Source organism: Geotrypetes seraphini, chromosome 1 (assembly GCF_902459505.1).
Source record: "Geotrypetes seraphini chromosome 1, aGeoSer1.1, whole genome shotgun sequence".
Classification (NCBI taxonomy): domain Eukaryota; kingdom Metazoa; phylum Chordata; class Amphibia; order Gymnophiona; family Dermophiidae; genus Geotrypetes; species Geotrypetes seraphini.
In genome coordinates this window covers 44,535,288-44,559,201 of record NC_047084.1, presented here as the reverse complement: position 1 = coordinate 44,559,201, position 23,914 = coordinate 44,535,288, and the positions used below count along the sequence as shown (strand labels likewise).

Here is a 23,914-nt window from a genome sequence, read left to right as displayed (position 1 = left end):
TGTTTGAACAGTGAACTTTATTGTTTGGAAAAAGCTAAACTGTGGAAATGTTTCTTTGCGTGACTATGTGTGACCCTTTTTGGTTTTGTAGTTCTTGCTATGCCTCCTGCCCCTTTGAAGAATTCAGAGTTGCAAGCAGTTTTTCCTCTACGCTGCAGAATGTGAAGGTCACTTATTCCCTTCTACAGGAAATGCCCTAAGAAAAGATGATACCTATAGTTTACAAGTGATTAATCTTATTACCACCGCTACAGCTGCAAATCTAAAACAGGTAAGAGGTAGTCATATTAATGATTTGAAAGACCTCTAAAAGCTTTTAGTATGCAATCTGTTTTGCACCAGCACATGCTCCAGTGCATAGTTGTAATAAATATTTATTCTACAGTTTATTCTTTAGACTGAGAGAAATACCAAGGGTGCATTAAACAGTTACAAAATAGGCCTTTTACACAGTACCTGCTCATATTTCTCTGCATAAATGACTAACTAGCTTTTGCAGATTACAGTAGCTGATTCATTGTTCCCAGGCCTGTAATTGACAGTTTCTGTCTGGTAAGCGTGTAGAGTCTGCAACCTGTCACAAGTGAGGCTGCCAACAGCAACATACAAATTACCATTTTAAATTTCAGAGGCACACCGTAATACCTTGTTCTTCAGGACTCAGAAGCTGTATTTAACTTTTCATTTCCAAGGTTTGCAACTGTTACTTAGAGTCCACAGGCATTCAGTGATTAAGCTTATGTTTCAGGTGACAATAATTTGGAGTAACACAATGGCCAGAGCATCTGTTGAAAGCAGAACACACCAATCTCAATGTTTATCACTTAGATGTTGCCTTTTCTATTGTTGATCAAACTTTGTGACCTTGGGCAAATCACTCAATCCTCCATTGCCCCAGGTACGTTAGATACTAATTGTAAGCCCACCGGAACAGATAGGGACAATGCTTGAGTACCTGATTGCAAACTGCTTAGATAACTTTGATAGGTGGTATATAAATACCTAAATAAAAATAATATGCCATTCATTAGACAGTATATTTTTCTGATCCAATAAATAATATTAAATCAAATGCATTGTTTGCATTCTTCCTCTCTTTCTGTGGAATTGTTATTGGAAAAAAGTAATCAAATCATCATTTTAAAAAGAGGTACAGTCTTGATGATATTTAACTACAGTTGTAAGCATTTAAGCAAAACACCAGCAGCCACCGGAAAGCTGAAATCGGATAGTCAACACTAGTATCTGGAAACTGGCTGATATTGAATATTAATTTTTAATGTTGACCCAGAAAAGTGTGTGGCGCAGTAGTTGAAGCTACAGCCGCAGCACCCTGGGGTTGTGGGTTAAAGCCCTGTACTGCTCCTTGTGACCCTGGGCAAGTCACTCAGTACTCTATAGCCCCCGGTACATTAGATAGATTGTGAGCCCACCGGGACAGATAGGGAAAATGCTTGAGTACCTGATTGTAAAAAGCGCTTAGATAACCTTGATAGGCGGTATATAAAAACCTAATAAACTTGAAACTTGAAGAGCTATCTGGTTAGCACTGATATTCAGACCACAAAATGGCTAGCTAACCTGATAAAGTTAGGAGTCTTTTGCTGTCCTAGCTTTATCCAGTTTGTTATCTGGCAAGTGGTCAGAATATGGCCAGATAACCCAGTCTCCACTCATGAATTGTCTAGATCAGTGTCCCGCAAAGTTTTTGTAGTCGCAGAACACTAAACTTGGGGCTGCAGCTGCAGGGCAACTGGAAAAGTGCGGACGTTGATGTGATGACATCACATGCATATGCGATGTCATCACATCGACGTCCACACATGTGGAGGCACGTTATCACTACACTAGTGGGGGTTGCTGAAAGAAGAAAGGTGCCGGCAAGGAGGCGAGACACTGGCACAGGCTGACTGCTTACAGGATGTGCCTCTTGTGCCGACAGGCATGTCCTGTAGTCAGTCAGCCGGGGCCTGCGCCTCTCTTCCTCGCCAGCGTCTTGCAGCACACCTGGAATCTTGCTGCCACACAGTTTGCGATACACTGGTGTAGATGGTGCTGAGGAATTAGTCAATGGCACGATCTGATTAGTGCTATTGAATATCCCTCTTGCTGGCACTTATATGATTAGCACCAAAACAAAACCAGGAACAAAGACCAATATGTTCCACAAAAATACAAGAAGAGAACAAATTCTGTGGAACTGATGATCTGGATGAACACAGATTTATTGAAAACTAAAATAATCCAAGAAATAAGTTTTAATAATTCCAAATGAGTAAGGTTGGTATAGTCCAAGAGGGACCCAACATGGTCTGTGTTTCGGCAATTCTATGCCTTCCTCAGGGGTCCTTCACAAGAGCACCAAAAAAGGTATATTCATTTGGAAAATATCTTAGAGAACTAACAGAGGTAGCCCAAAATGCCATTGTTCTGCAACGTTACTCCAGCACAACAGTGGTTTTGCAATGCCAACTGGGATGGCACCTGTCAGAAAACATTTTGGAAAAAAAGAACATAGCATCAGTAATTTTATGGTGAGAATACTAAAGGTTTAAGCGGATTAGAAATTTTTAAATAAATAATAATAAATAACAAGGACATTTTAAGACAATCCAGGAAATGATAAAATACTTTGACACCCATTAGACAAATCCTTGGTGCATGCACCAATGATCTATATACAGAGGCGTGGAGGGGAATAATCAAAAGAATTGTCTAAGTCATCTTTTGGCCTAAGTCCCTAGGCGCAGAAAGTAGGCATCAGGGAAATGTCCTTTCTCAAAAAAAAAAAAAACATCCAAAATGAGTTTTTAAAAAAATAGAATGGCCTACATCTACGTTCAGCAGTTTAATCACCCAGACCACCACAATGTCTAACCTTAAAACACATTCCCAACCAATAATCGCCCAAGTCCCAAACGCCCAAAACAAGACCTTTTAGGCAAAGGAGGGGCTAGTCCTTCTCCTAAAAGCAGGATTCTCTAACCGGTGTCTGTCATAAACAATGCCGGTTACAGATTCCTGGAACCGTCCCCCCCCCTTCCCGCAATGATCGCAGCAGGAGAGATGCCTAATCTCCCCCCCGGACAACTCCCCCATGAACCCCCTTCCCCCTGACCGCGCACCTGCCAGACTCCCACTCCACCGGACCCTCCCCTGAACTCCCCCATCTAACCTTAATAGATGGCCGGCTGGACAGGTCCTCCGTCCATCTGGCAGGCCTGCCTTCCTCTGAATGGCGAGCCAGCCCCTTCTTGGTGCATAGGTGGGGCATTAGGGAACTGACCCAATTCCGGTTGGCCCAGGTGCCTAAGGCCCTGCCCATAGGAGGGGCATTAGGGAACTGACCCAATTCCGGTTGGCCCAGGTGCCTAAGGCCCCTTCTTGGTAGCAAGATTTCAATCTTTTCTGATGTCTCAAGCTGGACACAAGCTAGGAGAAAAACTTTTCTATTTTGACAGACAATTGTGGACATGGATGGGTACTAAGTTTCATTAGATAGCCATGTAAATGTGTTGTTGTTGGGGGGTTTTGGGTATTGTGTTTTGTTTTTTAAATAAGGGTCTTACAAGATTAGAGCCTTGAGATTTTTTTTCCTCTTTGCCTTTCAGCTGGCTGAAGAACTGTGCATACTGTGACAAGGACACCCGGCTAACTCTTCCCAGGCTGGCTGGAGCCCTGTCCGGCCGAGTAGTTTGGTGTGTGACTTTAATTATGCAGCTTATGATTCAGTGCCTCCCATGCACACTGCTGGACCTGGCTTTACTTGGAGAGGTTTCACAAACACCACACAGTCTTTAAAAGGTGAAAAATAAAGGTTTCAGCTTTTATTTTCAGGCTTGACTTAAAGCCACTTATTTTTAACTGGTCAGGAATAGAATTCACTAGTCAGGATTACAGTTCATTTCCCCTCCACGAGGGTAGCAATAGCAGAGCTCAAAACAAAACTCTCAGCAGAATATTGCAGCTCATTCCAAAACAATAATGCAGAACCAATGAATCAAAAGCCCTTTTCTTCCTGGGAGCAGGAGAGCTTTGACTTCTCTGCCTATCCCCTCCCCCATGCCTGTGGCACAAAAAAAACCCTCAAAAGGCAAAAATCCTTTTCCTGCACTCCCAGCAGGGAAAAGAAAACAACTTTAATACTGGCTTAACCCAGAATGCTAGGCCCTTGCTATTCCAAGCAGCATCGGACCTGGATGCCACTAGCCAGGACTGGGTAGGCTGAATTCCAATTCTTTAAAAAAAACAAAAAAACAAAACACCTTCCCAATAATTATGCAGGGTGTATTTTGCACGGTTCATAGACAGTAACGCGGAAGACAAAGGCGCGCGCCGACAACTGAGCGCAAGATGGAGGTGCGCGCCGAAGAAAAAGACTGTTTTTAGGGGCTGCGATGGGGGGTTTTGTTGGGGAGCCCCCCCACTTTACTTAATACATATCGCGGCGGCATTGTGGGGGGTTTGGGGGGTTGTAACCCCCCACATTTTAGTGAAAACGTAACTTTTTCCCTAAAAACAGGGAAAAAGTTAACTTCTATCCATATACCACCATGATCAGATATTACTATTGGTTCTATGTCAGCTTTTATAACTTGCTGTATCATCTGATCTGAAACAAAAATATAATCAATTCTTGAGAACGATTGATGAACATGTGAACAAAATGTAAATTCCCGATCATTAAAATGAAGAATACGCCATATATCTTTTAAATTACATACTTGTACCAAATTATCTAATCCCATTGATTTCATTATTCTACTAGGCTTTTTATCCATTATTGGATCTATAACAGCATTGAAATCCCCAGCCACCACTAAATTAGTAGTAGCCAGTGGTAAAACTAATTGTTGTAGAGATTTAAAGAATTCACTTTGATTCGAATTTGGTGCATATATATTTAGTAACGCCATTGTATTACTGCCCATGCTCATGCCAACAAGTAACCACCTTCCTTGAGGATCTGCCTTAACCATATTAAATGTTGCTGGACATTTTTTATTAATCAATATTGCAACTCCTGCCTTCTTTTTTACCGCTGGTGCAAATAAACATTGTTTTATCCACTTATCTGTCAGCTTCATAGACTCTGTTCCAGACAAATGTGTCTCTTGCAAGAAACATATATCTATATTTTGTTGTTTAATATATTCCAATACCTTTTTCCTTTTTATAGGGTGATTAAGGCCATTTACATTCAAAGAAAAAATTTTAAAACCCATTTTACAAATAAAATATAAAATACATATATAATCCACTCAAACATAAAATATACATTTTTTCTTTTTCCTTAAACCAATATGAGTCTCCCCCTCCCCTCTTTCCCCATCCCCCCTATTCCCATCCCCCACCCTCCCCTCCCCTAACACAAATGCAAACTTCGAAACACACATATTACTGAGCAAAAATAAACTCCCCACAGGCAATAACATACTCATTTTTCTTTCTCTAATCTTTCAAACAACCAACACTAAATTCTCCTGCAGTCAATCCATTCTTCAATACCCTAAATACCCATATTTACTATAATTCTTTATTATATACTTCCCCTCTCATTCAAATTTCCAAACATTCTTCCATCCTATACCTCTAATATATTTATAAAAGTATATACCCAATATTTCGGAAACCATTTCTTACAATATATACCCCCCCAAGATTAATATTATTATTTTATTTTATTTTTTTGTATAACCTAAGTTTCTCACAACTTCAATGGAACATACATCACTCCATCCTATAATATTCATTTTTTTTTTATCCTTACATCAAAAGAAGGATCAAACATTTCAACCAAGCAGACCTCATATTTTTTAAAACTCTCATTAATTTTCATTGCATCTTCAATCTATTACAGTCTATTCTCCATTCTGCACAACTGTAACACTTGTACATCTTCATCCTGCTGTTTCAGTCTCTTATTCCATCTTCTTGCAGATTGCTATTTCATCTTTCTCCAATAAAGTATTTTTGCAACATCATCCTTATATCTCAGTCAATTTCAGATGCAAATTGTAAATCTAAATAATGCTCAAGTCATTTCCATCAATCTATCTTCACATCTTCTTCTCTTTACATCAATAGTCTTTTGTATTTTTCATCTTATTATATTCTAAGTTCCCACATTTCTCCAATGCAGCATTTATGTGTCCTCATATTATTATCTCAGTCACGCTCAAATGCAAATTATAAACTCACATTAAGAAACCATCCAAATCTTATAATTGTTCCTCATATTTTTTTCACTTCCTATATGCTCCATCCCTCTTCTTACCTTGTCAAAATCTTCTTTTCTTCTTGTCTCTTTAAAATTTTCATTTCTATTCTTTAAATCTTGTTTGAAATGTTGATCCCCCTTTAATCTAACCTCAACAATTTTCTAGAAAATATTTTTCTCCTTTTCTATTTTTTTTTTTCACTTTTTCCTTCTTTATAAAATATCTTTCAATTTTCACTCAAAAATATAAACCAAAAATAATCTAAGTATATTATTTATTACATTTTCTAAATACTTTCATGAAACCATAGGCAAATTATATTGATCTAGAAATTCCTGTAATTTGCCTGCTTCTTCAAAATTATAAGTTTTATTCTCATAAGTTACCCTCATAATAGCAGGGTATATCAATCCATATCTTGGTCCCATTGCTCTCAGTTTAGGTCTTAAATCCAAAAGCTGTTTTCTTCTGTAGGCAGTAGCTTTTGCAAAGTCAGGTACTATAAAGATCTTAGAATCCTGGCATTTAAGATCCTTATTTGTTTTAGCCAGCTTTATAATCTCTACCACCTGCTGATGTCTTAGCAGCTTAAAGATTATTGGACGGGGACCCTTCTGACTATTTGATCTTTTCATCGGTATCCGATGTGCTCTTTCTATCTCCAAAGGAAAAGAACTTTTAAATGGCAAGATCTTTGGGATAAAATTAGTCACAAATTGAATAGGATCATTCTGCTCAATCCCCTCAGGTATCCCAATCAGACGCCAATTATTCCTTCTTTCACGATTTGATAAGTCTTCAAAATCCTTTTTCAACGCCTCTATTTCTCTGTGATCTTTTTTACACACCAGCATCTCTGCCTCAGATTTCTCAGCATGCTTTTCTAACTGCTCAATTTTGAAGTCAACTGCCTGCATTCTATTTGTCAGACTCTCTATTTCCTTCTTCACATCTTTTATATTTTTAGCGTTATCACTTACTATTTCTTTAATTTTCTGAAGTTCATTCATCAAATCACTGTTATCAATTTCTTCCTGAGGCAACGGGACCGCTGTCGGGTCAATTTTTGTTCTTTTTTTACTTCCTGCTCCTGAATTCACCGGATTACTTTTACTAGTTTTACCCGAAGCCATTTCTTACTTCAATTCTCTCTTTTCCTTCACTTTTCTTTAATTTTAACTGCCAAAATCTTAATAAAATTTGCCTGTCACAACAGAGCTAATCCTCTACCCAGCCATCTTCGTGCGCTGCAAAGTTCTAGAATCCTCAAATATGTATTAAAGAATTGCAGCACAAATGACGCTGATCAGTAAGGGCAAAAAAACACCACTTTTCCGGGTATGACGCCTAAATGGAACAGATTACTTACAGTCATATATCCATTAGTACAGTGCTTAGAATGAAGATTATTAGCGTGTGAGAAAAATGGAGCTCCACCTCACATGTATTCAAGCACACTTGGGAATATGGGTTTGGGGCTCAGTGAAAGCAGCGCTTTTAACCATTGAGCTACCACTCTTTTGTCTCAGCCTACTATGACATTATAGCTAAACTCCTTTTCCCTTAGCACTTCACTAAGATATGATATGACAAGGGAGCCAGAGACATTGGAACAAAAGTTGCTGTAGCTCAGTGAGGAAAGGCACTCTACCAATCCTCCGGGCTTTGAGGGTTCAAATCCCAGCCTGTATTTTACTTGTGACATATCTGCCTTCCAGGTGCACCTTGATGATGCTTTCCACTTCTTATAGGAGTTGAATATAACATTACTGTACAACTTTGCTGTGTAGCAGAAAAATAAACTTTTCCCCCTTCCATGCTAAGAATTTGAGTTCAACTCATCTTATATTTCTCCTTTTAAACATGGCATACTTTGTTAGTTTTTATCATGGTAAAGTATACATTTCTGAAATGGTGAAGAAACAATAATATACAACTGCAGTGTTTTGTCTCCTAGCAGAATTAACTGCCTATAAGAAGCGGTATAAGCAAATCCAAACTGCTATATGCACAAGAAAGCATTTCTAGGTCAACACGGTAATGCTCCTGTTCTGAGCTCTGACCTCTGAAACTCCCCGGTTCGACTCCCACCTTTGCTCATTTTAATAAGGTCCTAGTTTTTTCCTATTAGCTCTTATAACAGGGTCTACATGGTGGACTTTGCCATTTGTAAGGTGCACATTTCCCTTTCCAGGCAAACCTATTTTCAACTTACCATGGCTCGGACATCCTAAGCAGTGATGAGAGCACATTAACCAGGCGATCCACAAATGTCATCTTGCTGTCAGAGGCTCCCTTGTCATATCATATCTTAGTGAAGTGCTAAGGGAAAAGGAGTTTAGCTATAATGTCATAGTAGGCTGAGACAAAAGAGTGGTAGCTCAATGGTTAAAAGCGCTGCTTTCACTGAGCCCCAAACCCATATTCCCAAGTGTGCTTGAATACATGTGAGGTGGAGCTCCATTTTTCTCACACGCTAATCTTCATTCTAAGCACTGTACTAATGGATATATGACTGTAAGTAATCTGTTCCGTTTAGGCGTCATACCCGGAAAAGTGGTGTTTTTTTGCCCTTACCGATCAACGTCATTTGTGCTGCAATTCTTTAATACATATTTGATATTTGTTTTCTACTTGAAAACCTTCCAAATCTTTAGGCATTCCTTTGCTTAAACTTATTTGAGTTCATCCTGATATGATAGCTAATGAGCATAGACAGCTCAGTCAAGTATGATATGAAAGGGTGGTGAGATGAACCTAAGTAGAAGCAGCTGTAGCTCTATGTGTTAGGAGCCAGCCTGTGCTCCTAACATCCAGAGGTTGTGAGTTCTACACCCAGCACATCTTTTAATTGTGGCATACTACTTTGAAGGTGCAGATTGATGAGGTCACAATGAGGTCAGTTTTGTGCAACTGAAGATCTCCATTTTGCAATGAGGGAAGCTGAATGTTAAAGTGTGTATCTGTTTATTCTCTTTTTAAGTGCTGATAATGTGTGCTGATTTTTCTTTGCTTTCAAAAGAGAGCCGATTGCAATGCTGTTTGTTGTTCACTTTTGTTTCCTTGCATCCTAACAGTTCTCAGAAGTGGTGGAATTTGCTGTTTCTCCTCAGCATTCTGCAGCCACAGGTGCATGAGATACTTTCATTTACTCCTAACTACAAGCCATTCTAGTAGGAATGTGTTTCTTTTGATGCAATATAGGCATTGGCCAACAGCTATGAGTTAAATCAAACTTCAGAGGGCTTGGACAGGTGTTGAAGAATGATCCACACCCTTCCATACCACCCTGACCCCCTTTCTCACCCTTCACCATGTTTCCATAACACCTTGACCCCCCTTTCTCACCTTCCACACCCTTCCATACCACCCTGACCCCCTTTCTCACCCTTCACCATGTTTCCATAACACCTTGACCCCCCTTTCTCACCCTCCACACACCTTGTTTCCATACCACCCTGACCCCCTTTCTCACTCTTCACCATGTTTCCATACCACCCTGACTCCCTTTCTCACCCTTCACCATGTTTCCATACCATCCTGACCCCCTTTCTCACCCTCCACACCCTCCCTTAACACCCTGACCTCCTTTCTCTCCCTTCACCCCCCTACTATGCTCCTTTCTTTCTTTCTCCAACCCAAATCAGCAAGGTCCTGCGATGACTGCTTCTGCTCCAGATGGAAGAGGTAAGTGATGTCAGAGGGGACTGGGCCGGCAGACGCAGGGAGTCACGGCAAGATCCCACGATGACTGCGGCTGCCGGTCCACGCCCTCTGATGTCACTTACCTCTTCCTGTACAGAGGTGGTAGACGGCGCAGTCATCGTGGGACCTTCGTTCACTTCAGCGCAACTGCTGACTCTGCTCTGTTATAAGTACGGCAGCAACGTTGAGGTGCCGTTTGGAGCAGCGTGGGAGGTTCCGGATCCAGACGGCTGTGCACCCCCTTGGAGCGTGCACCTGGGGCAGTCCACCCCCCCCCCCTTGGTACGCCATTGCTCCTAGATATTCCAACTACTGTGAGAGTGTCAGGCTGCTTTTCTCAAAGTTGGTCACTCAGCCCAGGGACTGGACCATCTGAAACACAGTCAGTGTCATGGTCTGGCTCTCTTGAAAGGAAGAGGCTCGAATCAGCCAGACATCCAGATAAGGATGAACTCGAATCCCCTGGTGACACAGAAAGGCCACCACTACCACCATAAGACCAAATAGCATGGCCTTCAATTAGTAATGGTGTCCCAAGACCACAAACCTCAGGAGTTGCTGGCGAGGGGTTGAACAGGAATGTGGAAGTACACCTCCTTGAGATCTAGGGCTGTGAGAAGCTTCTCCAGATGAATCGATGATCAATGACGGATTGCAGGGTCTCCATGCAAAAACTTAACACCTTTAGGCAGCAACTGAGACCCTTGAGGTCCAAAACCAGTCGAAATGAACTCTTCTTCTTGGGCACCACAAAACAGATTAAGTAAAGACCCATGCCGTGCTCCTCTGGCGGAACTGGAGCTACAGCCTGTAAAGCTAGAAAGGACTGCACTGTGTCCTGAATGGTAGCTCTTTTTATACCTCCCCAAGCTCCATGAGGAGAACAACAACTGGGTAGGAGAACTTCAGCTGGTACCCATCTCTGTGAATTTCTTAGACCCGCTAGTCTGACTTAGTTGCAGTCCATTCCTTCATAAAATGATGCAACCAACCTCCTTGCGGAAGAGAAGAGGCATGAACCAGCCTCATATCATTGTGAACTGTGGGTCAGGGAAGCAGACATTGCCTCCCCCTCCCGCCTTTTGTCAGCTCGAAAGGAGCTCTGTTTACTTGGGAAACAGGACTGCAGACTGGACTGCTGCCAATTGGATCTATAGCACTTACTATCTTGGAAGTGTACCCTAGAGAAAGAAGAGCTCAAATGTGTCAAGCTTTTTGGTCTATCTTCTGGAAAATACTGCAGTTTGGTTTTCTACATCTCCTTGACCAGAATTGTGAAGCCATCTCCAAAAAGAAACCTACCCTAAAAGGCTAACCGCACCAGCCACTACTTAAAGGCAGCATCTGCCACCCAGTTCTGCAACCAAAGTTGTCTGTATATCACCACGGTCAAAAATAGTCCCCCTGGAGAAGACCTGGAGCATGTCGTAAATCCCATCTGCCAGACAGACCACACCAGCCTCCATCTGTGAAGAGAAATGCAAATCAGCACCTTAGGCCTGCTGTAGGCATTGCAAGCATGCTCTTGCCACAAAGGAAGAGCACTCAGAGGCCTGAAGATCTAACGTTGCCACCTCGAAGGCCTGCTTAAGGGCTGCTCAATCTTCCTTGAAAGCAATACCAGCAGGGTAGTTCTCTTCATTATGGCCACTACCAAGGGATACATCCTCAGCACCTGGAACCCCTCTTTAACCTCCGGCATCAGGGGATAGATCTGAGCCACAGCCCTACCCACCTTCAGGGCCCATATGCGGAATCTTATTAACAACACATAATGGTTAACCACATAATTAAACTACACAAAGCACACTGTATGCTTCTCAACATTCATTCCTAACAAAACACAGATAACCCCTATGCAAATGCGGGACCAAAAACTAAAAGTACTAATATATACAAAGCAAACCCTAAGATTCAAGACTGTGCATGCAGTACAACATAAGAACATAAGATTTGTCGCTGCTGGGTCAGACCAGTGGTCCATAATGTCCAGCAGTCCTCTCACACGACAGCCCTTGATAAAAGACCAGTGCCCTCCTTGAGTCTAGCCTTACCTGCGTATGTTCTGGTCCAGAAGGAACTTATCTAACCTTTTTTTGAATCCCTAAAGGGTGCTTTCCCCTATAACAGCCCAGAGAAAAAGAAACAAAAGCATTTCTTCCTGAACAATGCAAAATACAGACAGCAGATGTAAATTCTCAAAATTGATACAATTCAGTCACTAAATTCAAAATAAAATCATTCCCCCTACCTTTGTTGTCTCCCTCCCTCCATGCTGTGCCCCAACTAGATGCCTTCCTCCAGCGAGTATCTTACTTTCTGGCTGGCTCCCACCTGAATGTTTTATGCAGCCCGCAGAGCGATGCCCCTGGTGTTATCTTCTGGCCGGCTTCTTCCTCCTCACTGCTGCAGTGTGCACAAAGCCGCAAGTGGCAGCTACTCGCACGTCCTGTGCCTGAACCGGAAGCCTTCTCTCTGACGTTGCAATGTCAGAGGGAATGCTTCCGGATGAAGTGCAGGACACGCGAGAAACCGCCACCCTTGGCTTGGTGTACATTGCGGCAGTGAGGAGGAGAGAACCGGCCAGAAGATAACACCTGGGGCATCGCACCACGAGCCACATAAAATGGCCAGGCAGGCCGGATTCAGCCCACGGGCCTTGAGTTTGACACCTGTGCCCTGGAGGGTCACTCGCTGATGCTTAGAGGCCAGGGGCATCCCTTGAGACACAAATAGGCCAGAAGCAGGAGAAACTGAAGGCCCTGCCAGGTTAGCAGGCACCACCTGCACCCCAGTAGGATAAGAGGGCATGGAAACCAAAGCCCCTGCCTGTGCCTGCTTCATAAGAAAGACCTGATACAAAATTAAACAAATTCAGGCAAAGACATGGACCATTGAAGCTGATTCATACCCAAGGGGCCCAAGGATAAAGGTCCCAGGAGATCTGAGGGATCTCCAAGAACAGGGGTCACCAAATTCTCTGAGCCGTGTGGTACCAAAATGGCCACCATTCTCGTGTTGCGCTGCACAGAAACAGCCACCACTGGTTCACCAAACTGGATCGAGAATGCTATAGGAGCTGCCCACTATCTGCAACTGCAGCATCCCCAGGTTCTTCAGTGAGTGGGTGCCCCTTTCTCACCTTTCACGTGCACTTCCCCAAGGTCTCCTGATATGCACCGCAGCACGAGCACCTTTTGACTGACTCCACTAGAGCCAACATCCAGAGTCATAAAGCCCTACTTACCTCCCTGAAGTTGAAGCTGCTGACTGAGGATACCCTCTCACCGGCCAAGGGATTCCCCGGCCTGACTCAGCACAGCCGGAAGCAGAGCTGGGAGCTCAGTATTCGATTCCCAATCAGCCTTAAAGAAACAGTGCCTTTTTTTTCTTTAAGAAACAGCACTCAAATACTACTGCTGTTTTTAATTGTAGGGGTTCTCTTGCTGAGGTATGGTATAGATGTTGTACAACAAAGTTGCCATTTGAAGGTACTTAGCAAGACCTGACAAAAGCAATGTATTCTCTCCCCTCTGGAGATACAAAGAAATTCATCAGCCTTTCTGCTGAATTTTATATTCCATTCTCTGCAGACCTATTTCCTCTGGATTACTGGAGTTTACCCCTATCCTCTGCCTATATACTATAAAAAACCAAAACATATCAGATTTACTTTACTAGCACAGCTGCTTTAAGTATAGGAAACAGAAAGAATGGCTTTAATCTCTTCGATTATAGTTGCTTTTATAGTGAAAGGCAGATAAAACATACCAGCTGATATTCAAAGCCGCTGACTGGTTAAATACCTTGGATGGGGCTAGATGCTAATTTTCAGTGGCACTTAACTAGCAAAGTGCTCCCGGAATTCACAGCACCCAACTCTAAGTTATGTTCAAGGTGTTCTGGGGATGGAATCAGCATTTGTTCACTTAAGCAGCCAGATTTAGGGCATAAATAGTACTGCATAAAAGTCTGTCCAGTCTTTATGTGCTAATCCATGGCCTCTTAAGGGCTAAAGGTTGACGTCAGCGACTATGTGTTAGCAGGATTACCAGACATTCAGGAAAACCCAAACATATCCTCTGGAAGGACTTTCCAAAACCCAGCAGTTTGTCCGGGTTTTGGAAAACCCTGACTAGCTCCGGTTGAATCTGGAAGGCATCTGAACATGCATGGATTATATCACACACATCTGCACATGCTCCGGGTCCTCCAGATAAGGCTGGAGCTTTTCGGGGAAGAAGAGAGGAGGTTTGTTGGGTCGGAGCTGGGATGGAATAAGGCGGAGCTGGGCAGAATGAGCTGGGGCATGTGTCCGGATTTTTGCCACCCAAAAAATTGTAACCCTATGTGTTAGCAGACTCAAAAATAACTGGATATTCAAAGCTGAAGCCTGGACAGGGCCTGGCTTTGAATATTCACAAATAACTCGGTCAGTGGTGAGCAAAATGCTCACTGCTACTGGATGAATATTGACCCTATAATTTTCTAAAAAGGGGCCCTTTTACTAAGCTGTGCTATAAAGTGGTCAGTGCAGCAAGGTGGTAAAATGGCCCTATTTTCCATTTTTCCTATTAATGGCTATTCCTCATTAGTTTCTGAGCACTGGCATAGTAAGGGGAGCAGTCCGCCATGGGCACCGTATTGGTGGGGGCACTGGCATCTGTCCTCCTCTCCGCCCCCCCTGCTCCTTCCCACTTCTCCCCCACCACACTTCCCTCCCACCATACCTCTAGCTTTATACCAGCGTGAGCAACTCCAACCTGCTGCTCACACCAAAGTCGCCTTTCCTTCTGACATCACTTCCAGGTCCCATGCCTATGAAGTGACGGCAGAAGGAGAGCTGACACCGACGCAGGCAGCAAGTTTATAATCCTGCTTGCACCAGGAAAGTTAGAGATATGGGCACAGGGAAGGGGGGAGTGCAGCAGGGGGAGGGGAAGGAGGAGGGGTGCCACCATACCAGGTACCTCTCACCCTTTCTATGCCACTGCTTATGAACACTTACACCTATTTTCTAGATGGTAAGGGCTCACATGCTAATCATGCACTAATCAGTTAATGTGCAGTGATGCAGCTATGCTGATTAGTGCATAACATGCCTACTCTCTGCTCCTAGTGCTAAAAAATAAAATGTATTTTTCTATTACATGAGGAACGTGTTGATCCCAAAACCACTTAAGGGGGCAGGGGGATGGATCACCCTGGGCACCACCTTGGCAGGGGTGCTGGCACCTCTCCTCTTTCCCCCAACTTATGTACCCTTCCTCTTCAAATTTTCACTAGCTGCGAGAATCTTTTACCTGCTGCTCATGCTGGTCTTATCCCTCTCTCTGAAATCACTTCCTGTTTGCAGTAACCAGGAAGTAATGTCAGAGGGAAGGATGAGGCTGGCGCAAGTAGAGGGTATTAGATGTTGCTCGTGGCTGGTAAAGATTTGAAGAAGTACTGGGTGAGGATGAGGGTGCAGGGGAAAGGTGCATTGGGTATGCAAGGCACAGCAGGGTTTGGGGGTGCAGGGACACATAGTGTGGCAATGCTGGGTGCTTCTGCCTTGGGTGCAAGCTTCCCTCACTATGCTACTACCTGAAACTACTGTAGGATGCCTGAGTGTGCCCCACAGTAGTGAGTTATAACCTATGTTAAGCAAGTGTTAGTGTAAGCGCCCCATAGTCTGTTAATATCATACTAAGAAGCTCCTGTAGCTCTATGGGTTAAAAATATCATACTGTATGTCAGAATTCACTATTGGTACTTATCTAAATACAGCATTTCTTTCAATGTTTGCTTTTTTTAAACTGGGGGATTGAAGGGGAGTGGGAAGGATGGGATGGGATCATAGGAGACAACTTTTCAAAATTATTGAGAATGCAAAACCTAAAGGAAATTACCTCTTTCTAGTCAGTCAAGGAGTTTGTTCAATACTGGAGGTGCTGAAGCACCCATAGACCTGGCTCCTTTGGATGGGATCAATATGTTTTAGTATATTTACTCTTAAAACATATAATTTCCACCAGACATATCAATAATTGTCTTATTGTATTTTATTACAGGCCATCAGAAGCGGCGCTCAAAACATAAAAACTTTCAATTGAGCTCTTTGCCGCTAAGCTTTCTCATCGGCCGTTTTGTATATTTTATGTATTTTCAGTAATTCATTAGGATCATTCAAATCTGTTCATTTAATTTCAAATAGACTTATCTTTGTTCCAGTCAAATGTTTTATGTATCTTCAAAAAAAGCTGATGCCGACATGTATGTTTCGCATTATTCTGCTTTCATTCTAGTTCAAGGCTGAAAAGATCAAGGCCACTAGGGGGAGCCCGGATATTCTGAAGAGGCAGGCCTACTGGTGGGACGGAGTGAGCATTTCTCTTGCCGGTCTTCTAAAAAGGTATTGAGGGGGCTTGGAGGGGGGGATGGCACACTAGACTGCCAGGCTTAGTGTGGTAGGGGGTTGTCAGCTTGGTATGGTGGGCATTAAAAAAAATAGCAGGCAGGGAGAGAAGCTGCTTTTTTTTGTTTGCTGGCAGTCAGGAGGAGTTGTGCTAGCGATTGCTCTTCTGACTGGCTATAAGCAGTCTTACATGCATGGCAAACTTTTGTGCATCGGGGCCTCAGCTTCTTTAATATTTGCAGCCTCTCCTTTTTGCTTTTCCTAAGGTGAGGCTCTTCCAGAAGTAGCCTTGGGAGTCAGTAAACATCCCTACGCATCTCCATAGGCACGAGACAGATGCTTTAAATGTATGCCTGTAAAATGCTGGCCTAAATTTAAGGCGTCTGTTTGGAGAATTGTGGCTAGTTTTCCTAAGGATGCCGATGTGTGATTCATACTTGATTGGTGGACGATTCTTAAGTGACAGCCAAGATTGGCATCCTATATAGCAGTGTTCTTCAACCGCTGGTCCGCAGAAAATTCCTGCCGGTCCGTGCAGGGCTGGCGAGATCGGATTGGGGCCATCACCGTCTGGGCTGCAACGGCGATGGATGGCAATGGCATCGGGCTCCCCCGCGACGCAACTCGAGATCGGCAATGGGCCCCCCCGACACTCAAGATTAGCAACGGGCCTCCTCCCCCCCCCCCCCGGGGCAATGTTCCAGATCAATAGTAATATACCGAGGACCTCAAAATAGTACCTGGTGGGCCGCAAGTTTGAGACCACTGCTTTATAGTAACTAACTTTTCAAAATGGTTGGGGGTGCCCAAGCTCTGCCCTAGACCCCACCCAAGTTCCACCCCGGACCCCGCCTCATAATAATAGTACTAATTGTAATGCCATTTTTTTCATTAATTTTTCATATATACACACTATATAATCTTATTAACAATAAAGGCCCTGGTGATAACACATAAAAGAATCTATGCTACCACCCCAGCATACATAGGATCCAAGCTAACCCTGTAAACCCCCGCCTGCCTCCTCCGCTCTGAAATGGATAAATGCCTATGCATCCCCCAGGAAGGTCTCTCCCGTCATAAACCGCCCGCAAATGCTCCTACAGCCACTTTCATGCCCCATCTCTGAAACCAACTCCCCTCACAAATCAGACTACAGACCTCTCTGAAGACCTTCCGGAAAGCAGTAAAGATCCTCCTCTTCAACTGAAATTCTAACTGCAAACTATCCCTTAACCCCTTATATTCCCTCTCCTTTCTGCACTTTCCTGTACTTAAGTTGCTGTATAGTCTTTGAACTGTCCAAAATATTTTCCATTGTGAATGTTGGCTTGTAACCCATTCTGAGCTACTGAGGATGGGATAGAAATCGAAATAAATACATAATGGTTAACCACAAAATTAAACTACACAAAGCACACTGTATGGTGCTTCTCAACATTCATTGACCTAGGTCACACATGCAGAACACAAATGCAAATATAAATACAGGACCACATGCAAAATATGCAAATACAGGAAAACTAAAAGTTGGAATATACACAAATGAAACCCTAAGATGCCAGACTCTGTATGCAATACACCACCAGAGAAATAGAAACAAATGCATTTTTTCCTGAACAGTGTAAAATATAGACAGCTGATATAAATTCTCCAAAAATAAAATAATTTTTCCTACCTTTGTCTACTGATTTTATTTTTCTAATCATCTTTTTGCAGTCTCTGGTTGAACTTCATTCTGTCTGTGCTCTTATCTGTGTTTCCAGGACCTTCTTATCCATATTGTTTTTCTCTCCTTCACTTTCTAACCTACATCCATCTTTGGCATTAACTTTTAATATTCAACTTTCTTCCATTTTTCTGCTTCTTTCTCAAATCTATCTACTGTTCCATGTCTTCCCTTCCCATTTATCCACGTATACTATCTCCTTCCTCTCTCTGCCCTTCCCATCCCCTCCACCCATGTGTATTATCTTCTCCCTCTCTCTTCTCCCTTATTCCCAACTTTTCTTAAATAGCATTTCTTGCATCTCTCTTCCCATCCCTGTGCACCAACTTCCTCCTCTCTTTCTCCCTTTCCTCTCCATCCCTGTGCAGCATCTCCTCCCTCTCTCTCCCCCCCTCTGGTCGCCATACATGAAGAAGGACACGGTACTACTTGAAAGGGTCCAGAGAAGAGTGACTAAAATGGTTAAAGGGATGGAGGAGTTGCCATAGAGAGAGAGATTGGAGAAGCTGGGCCTCTTCTCCCTTGAAAAGAGGTGATTGCGAGGTGACATGATCAAAACATTCAAAATACTGAAGGGAATAAACTTAGTAGAGAAAGACAGACTGTTCACCCTCTCCAAGGTAAGGAGAATGAGAGGACATTCTCTAAAGTTGAAAGGGCATAGATTCCGTACAAATGTAAGGAAATTCTTCTTCACCCAGAGAGTGGTAGAAAACTGGAACGCTCTTCTGGAGTCTGTTAAAGGGGAAAACACAGTTGGTGAGACTGGACTCATTTGGAGCACTGGTCTTGACCTAGGGGCTGCTGCGTGTGTGAGTGGACTGCTGGGCAGGATGGACCAGCAGTGGCAATTCTTATGTTCTCCTCTTCGTCCCAAAGTCTGGCATCTCTTTCCCCTCCTTCCCCTTTTTGGTTTCACATCTCTCTGTCCTCTTCTCCCTCTCACCTGTCTCTCTCTCCAGAAAGAACTCTCTCTCAAATGAATCTGATTAAAATCAAACTGAGAAATAAGATTTTGCGAGGCATACTGGAAGCTTTATTACACATTTGAAACTAAATAAAATGCAAAGGAATCTATCCTAACAGCAGCAATACTACTACTATTTATCATTTCTATAGCACTGAAAGGCATCCAAAGCGCTGTACATTTAATATTCAATAGATGGTCCCTGCTCAGAAGAGCTTACAATCTAATTTGACAGACAGGATATCCCAGGGTTAGGGAGTTTCTGGCAGAAGGAATGATACAATGGGTATAGGGTATCTGACACTGAGTGGGAGTTAGAGTGGAAAGCAGCTTCAAAGAAGTGGGCTTTTAGCTTGGATGCTGAGTAAATTAAAATTCCAGCATTTATTTGATGATGATCATGATGTTGACATTCTACCTGAAGAATACTTTGCAGATTATTAATAAGGTTTGTTATGACTTTAATTAAAGCTCATTATGTGATTTTTATGTTATGTATGCTTTGGAATGTGAATAAATACATTGGGCTGTTTTTTCAAGGTAAATCGGAGGGATTTTTTTTTTTTTTTTTTTAAAGTATCTGGCAGCACTGCTTATGACAGAAAAGGGGTTAGTGGATTGGGGAAAAACTAGATGCTGGAAGGTAAATGCGTGAAGAATGGGTTTGGAAAATCCTTTGAGGATACAACCCAATGAAATATTTGAAGATGGACTAAATATCATTGAAATATCAAAAAGCCTGAAAATGTCTGTCTCTAAATATCATTGACACATGCTGATCGACAGTGTCATGACGCTGCACAGGAATTTATTTGGCGCTCACCTTCAGCTTGTCTGGATCCTTAGTGGCCCCGACTTTAAAATGAATGAAGACCACTGCTTTTTAGAGCAATCTCGGGACCTCGCTCCTGCACTTTTATTACCAAAGAGGCAGGTTAGTATTAAAGAACTCTACTGTCATCCGCATTCCGCACAAATGATATAGAACTAGGAGTGACGAGTCCCAAACGATTTTACACTTTCCAGTTCTCAAATTCCCTTCTAACGCACATTAAAACCACATACACTGCACTACTCAAACTACAATATCAAAACTAAACTAGCGCAGAAAACGAATAATCCTCCCCTCCGTAGACATAAGCGTCTCAGGCGTAGCAGTTGATTGGCTGCCTACGACACATTCCCCACCGATAACGTAGAGCGTCAAGCGATTTTGGCTGGTAACCATAGACACAAACACCATCCCGGCTAGGCCAGGGGCGGGGCGTTGTAAGTCTAACGCGCAGGCTCAAGCGACGGCGCAGTTCTTTGCGTCATTGGCCTAGTGCATTGAACGGCCGCTGCAAGTAAGGCCGAATCAGCTTTTTGACCATACCCAATAACTATGGGCTGGCTCCGCGTTTTCCTCCAGAGGACCTTTGGGGTCGTCAAGCACCATATGGGCACCGATCAGTTTGGCAACAAGTATTATTACATCCCTGAGCAGCGAACCTGGACAGGTAACTTGCACGTGCCCAAAGCGTGTGCATCAATCAGGAAGAGCCACCTCGTACGTCGTGGCGTCACTGAAAGGCGGGGTTGTGTGGCGTGTAGTATTCTGCTGCTAGTATAAAGCAGGGCGTTTTGGGGTTTGGGTGTTCTGTTTCTTCTTCTCTGATTTTAGTTAATCAAATTTGTATATACGTTCATTGATATACCACCTTTTTGTGATGGAGGACAAAAGTGATTAATGATTTTATTACGTGGGCTCGCAATCTAAAGTATTTGTACCTAGGGCTGTAGATGGTGAAATGAAAGGCAGAATCACAAGGAACTGCAGTGGGAATTGAACCCTGTTCTCGTTCTAGCGCACTAACCCCATAAGGCTACAATTCCTTTACCACAATTTTATAACAAAAGAAAATTACCATTCAAAATTTAAACAATGCACTGACTCTTAACAGTCCTCATTAGGAAAAGACAATTCACATATCAGAGAGAGAGTAAACTACTTTGAAAACAATCAAAGAGAAAGAAATATACTTAATATATTGTAGTGTTAGATCTTCCATTTATTCAAAAACCTTATATTCAGAGTCAATCACTTAAGCTATGCGTCAGAAGGGGCGGTCATTACTACTCTTTTTCCTTCAAGAAAGTATCTTAGTTGGGAGGGTTCATAGAAAATATAAGATGTTTGATCAAAATAGATCATACATTTGCATGGGTATCTTAATTGAAATTTAGCTCCCCAAACAATCACAAATTGTCTCATTTCTAAAAACCGTTTCCTCCTGGTTTGAGTTATTTTTGAGACATCTGGAGACATAGAAATATTGCTATTCAAAAAAAATCACCTCCTTCAGCCTTAAAAAGAGCCTAAGGAGTGGTTCTTTATCCTGGTGAAAAACAAAAGTATATATCTTAAAACTACAAGGGAACTCACTTATCCAAGGTGATAACTTATATCAAACTCTTTCAATGATCACCTTGTTTCTTTATATGAAACAATATTTACTTACATCAACTGTCAGCTGATGTTGTTTAGTGAACACTCAGACCCACAGCTAAGGTCCCAGTGAAAAAATCACGGAGCAGCTGTATGAGAGACCATCATTGTTGTTCACAGTCTCACCCACCATGCAAATACTAAATAACAAAATGAAGTAAAACAAAAAACCCAACTTAGCTTTGAAAGATGTGGGTAATTAACACAACTGCTCCGGGCTCCTCCTTTATTCATATTACTGCATGCACATACACTGCCGACCCCCCAACCTAGGTTTCACCCGCTGGCTTCTTCAGGAAGGGTGCTAGAAATACAAAATAACTAGAATCAACACTAAGCACATCAGCTTACACTACCTCCTAAATATACTTTTAAACTCTTCAAGTACACATTACAAACATTCACTCTACGACTTACCGGAACAGGCACTCCATACTGCACACAGACACGCTAATGGCAACAGATTGCACACCAGCATGCCACGCCTTATATACACACCACCTTCTGAGTCGTCACTAACAACGTCAAAGCGGGGAGGCACTCCCCCTACAGTTGGAACCAATCAATTTCGTTGTTTAACCCTCCGGGGGCCAAGGTATGCCACTGAAAAATGAACTTCTGCTCCAAATACAGTAGATACTAAGTAACATTTCCTGTTTCTCTGTAGGCACGCACTAATACAGTGTACTTCAAATCCTCTATCAAGTGCTGCTGCTCGAGCCAATGGCTCACCAGAGGAGCCGACACCCGTTTACATCTGATGTTACTTAAATGCTCGGCGTTGCGAAATTTAACTGCCCGCCGAGTGTGCCCTATATAATATAGCCCACAAGGGCATATAATACAGTACACTACTGCTTGAGATAGACAATTAGTGCCAGTTCTCAAATAAAATTTCCTACCTCCCGATTGAGGAATTAACACTTGGTCAGTGTTGAGGACATGGGAGCAATATAACACATTGATGGCAACATACATGAGGACCCCCTCTAACCTGCTGGGAAGGATCACGATGTTTAAGAATTTGACCCAAATTACGGCCCCAAGTGTAAGCAAACAAGGGAATTTCCTTCATGCTCTCATGAACCTGCAACCCTGACCAATGCTTTAAAATAATTTGTCTAATCTGTTGACTTCGACTGGAGTAAGGAAGTACGCATACCAAGGCCCCACCTCTCTCATTTTCTTGAGGATGGAATAACCACTCCCGCCGACAGTTGCAGGCTCTTTTCCATGCCAATCTGACTATCCTAGAAGGATAGCCCCGCTCAATAAACTTTCTGTATAATAGCATGGCCTGCTGGTGGAAATCCAACTCATCAGAGTAGATCCTCCGCAATCTTAAAACTGCCCCACCGGTATACTGTCCCGGAGGGGTTTTGGGTGAAAGCTGTGGTAATGAAGGAGCGTGTTACGATCAGAGGGCTTCCTATATAAAGTGGTATCATAATGTACCTGAGAATTGATATTAGATTTTACTGCTTGGATATCCAAAAAGGATACCACATTACTGCTCACATCATAAGTGAGCGTTATGTTAGAATCTGCATGATTCAACTCCTTAAGGAATTCCTCCAATTCGTCACGCTCCCTATTCCACATAAAAACAATATCGTCAATATATGTGCATGCAGTAATATGAATAAAGGAGGAGCCCGGAGCAGTTGTGTTAATTACCCACATCATTCAAAGCTAAGTTGGGTTTTTTGTTTTACTTCATTTTATGTTATTTAGTATTTGCATGGTGGGTGAGACTGTGAACAACAATGATGGTCTCTCATACAGCTGCGCCGTGATTTTTTCACTGGGACCTTAGCTGTGGGTCTGAGTGTTCACTAAACAACAGCTGACAGTTGATTTAAGTAAATATTGTTTCATATAAAGAAACAAGGTGATCATTGAAAGAGTTTGAGAAAAACAAAAGTAACCAGAAGTGTCGACCGACTTATAACTTCATCCCCAGAAGTTTCCAGGATTCCTGTTACATTCAGTGGACTTGAAGACTCAAGTTGAGCCTTGGGGACTGAAGCTACTTTTTTCTTTGAAATTGGTAGGAAATATATTTTTTGAAGAGGAGGAAGTCCAACTTCTGGGTACTTAAATACTTCTTTCAAAAATCTATAGAATGAGTCCTTAGGCGACATTGTCAGTAATTTTGGAAAGTTTAGGATCCTGAGATTTATATAATTATCAAAATTCTCCGCTTTCCTAACCAACAATAGTCTATCTTGCATTAAAGAGGATTGTAACCCTTGGACCTTTTGGTCTAGGTGTATAACTTTTTCCCCCGGGCTTTCAAATCTTCCTCAATTTTATCCAACCTTATTGTTTGAACTTGTACCAGGGGAAAGGTTCCAGCACATAATTTATGGAGGGAGTCTAATGCCGTCCAAATTGACTCTAAGGT

General features: G+C 42.5%; 1 protein-coding gene and 1 long non-coding RNA gene across 2 annotated transcripts in view; one reads left to right on the top strand and one right to left on the bottom strand.

Moving 5' to 3' along the window:
- Positions 1 to 2,207: 2,207 nt before the first annotated feature.
- Positions 2,208 to 21,962, bottom strand: LOC117353971. The gene is made up of 3 exons (XR_004538082.1): positions 21,925 to 21,962; positions 21,521 to 21,811; positions 2,208 to 2,484 (listed from the first exon to the last, which is right to left on the bottom strand). It is a non-coding gene; the product is annotated as an uncharacterized LOC117353971 (long non-coding RNA).
- The window catches only part of NDUFAF2 (NADH:ubiquinone oxidoreductase complex assembly factor 2), a 224,835-nt gene continuing 221,183 nt past the window's right edge, over positions 20,263 to 23,914 (top strand). The window contains exon 1 of the mRNA XM_033930616.1: positions 20,263 to 20,518. Coding sequence (XP_033786507.1) covers positions 20,404 to 20,518 — 115 coding nt within the window. The 5' untranslated portion in view covers positions 20,263 to 20,403. The remainder of the gene's footprint in view (positions 20,519 to 23,914) is intronic.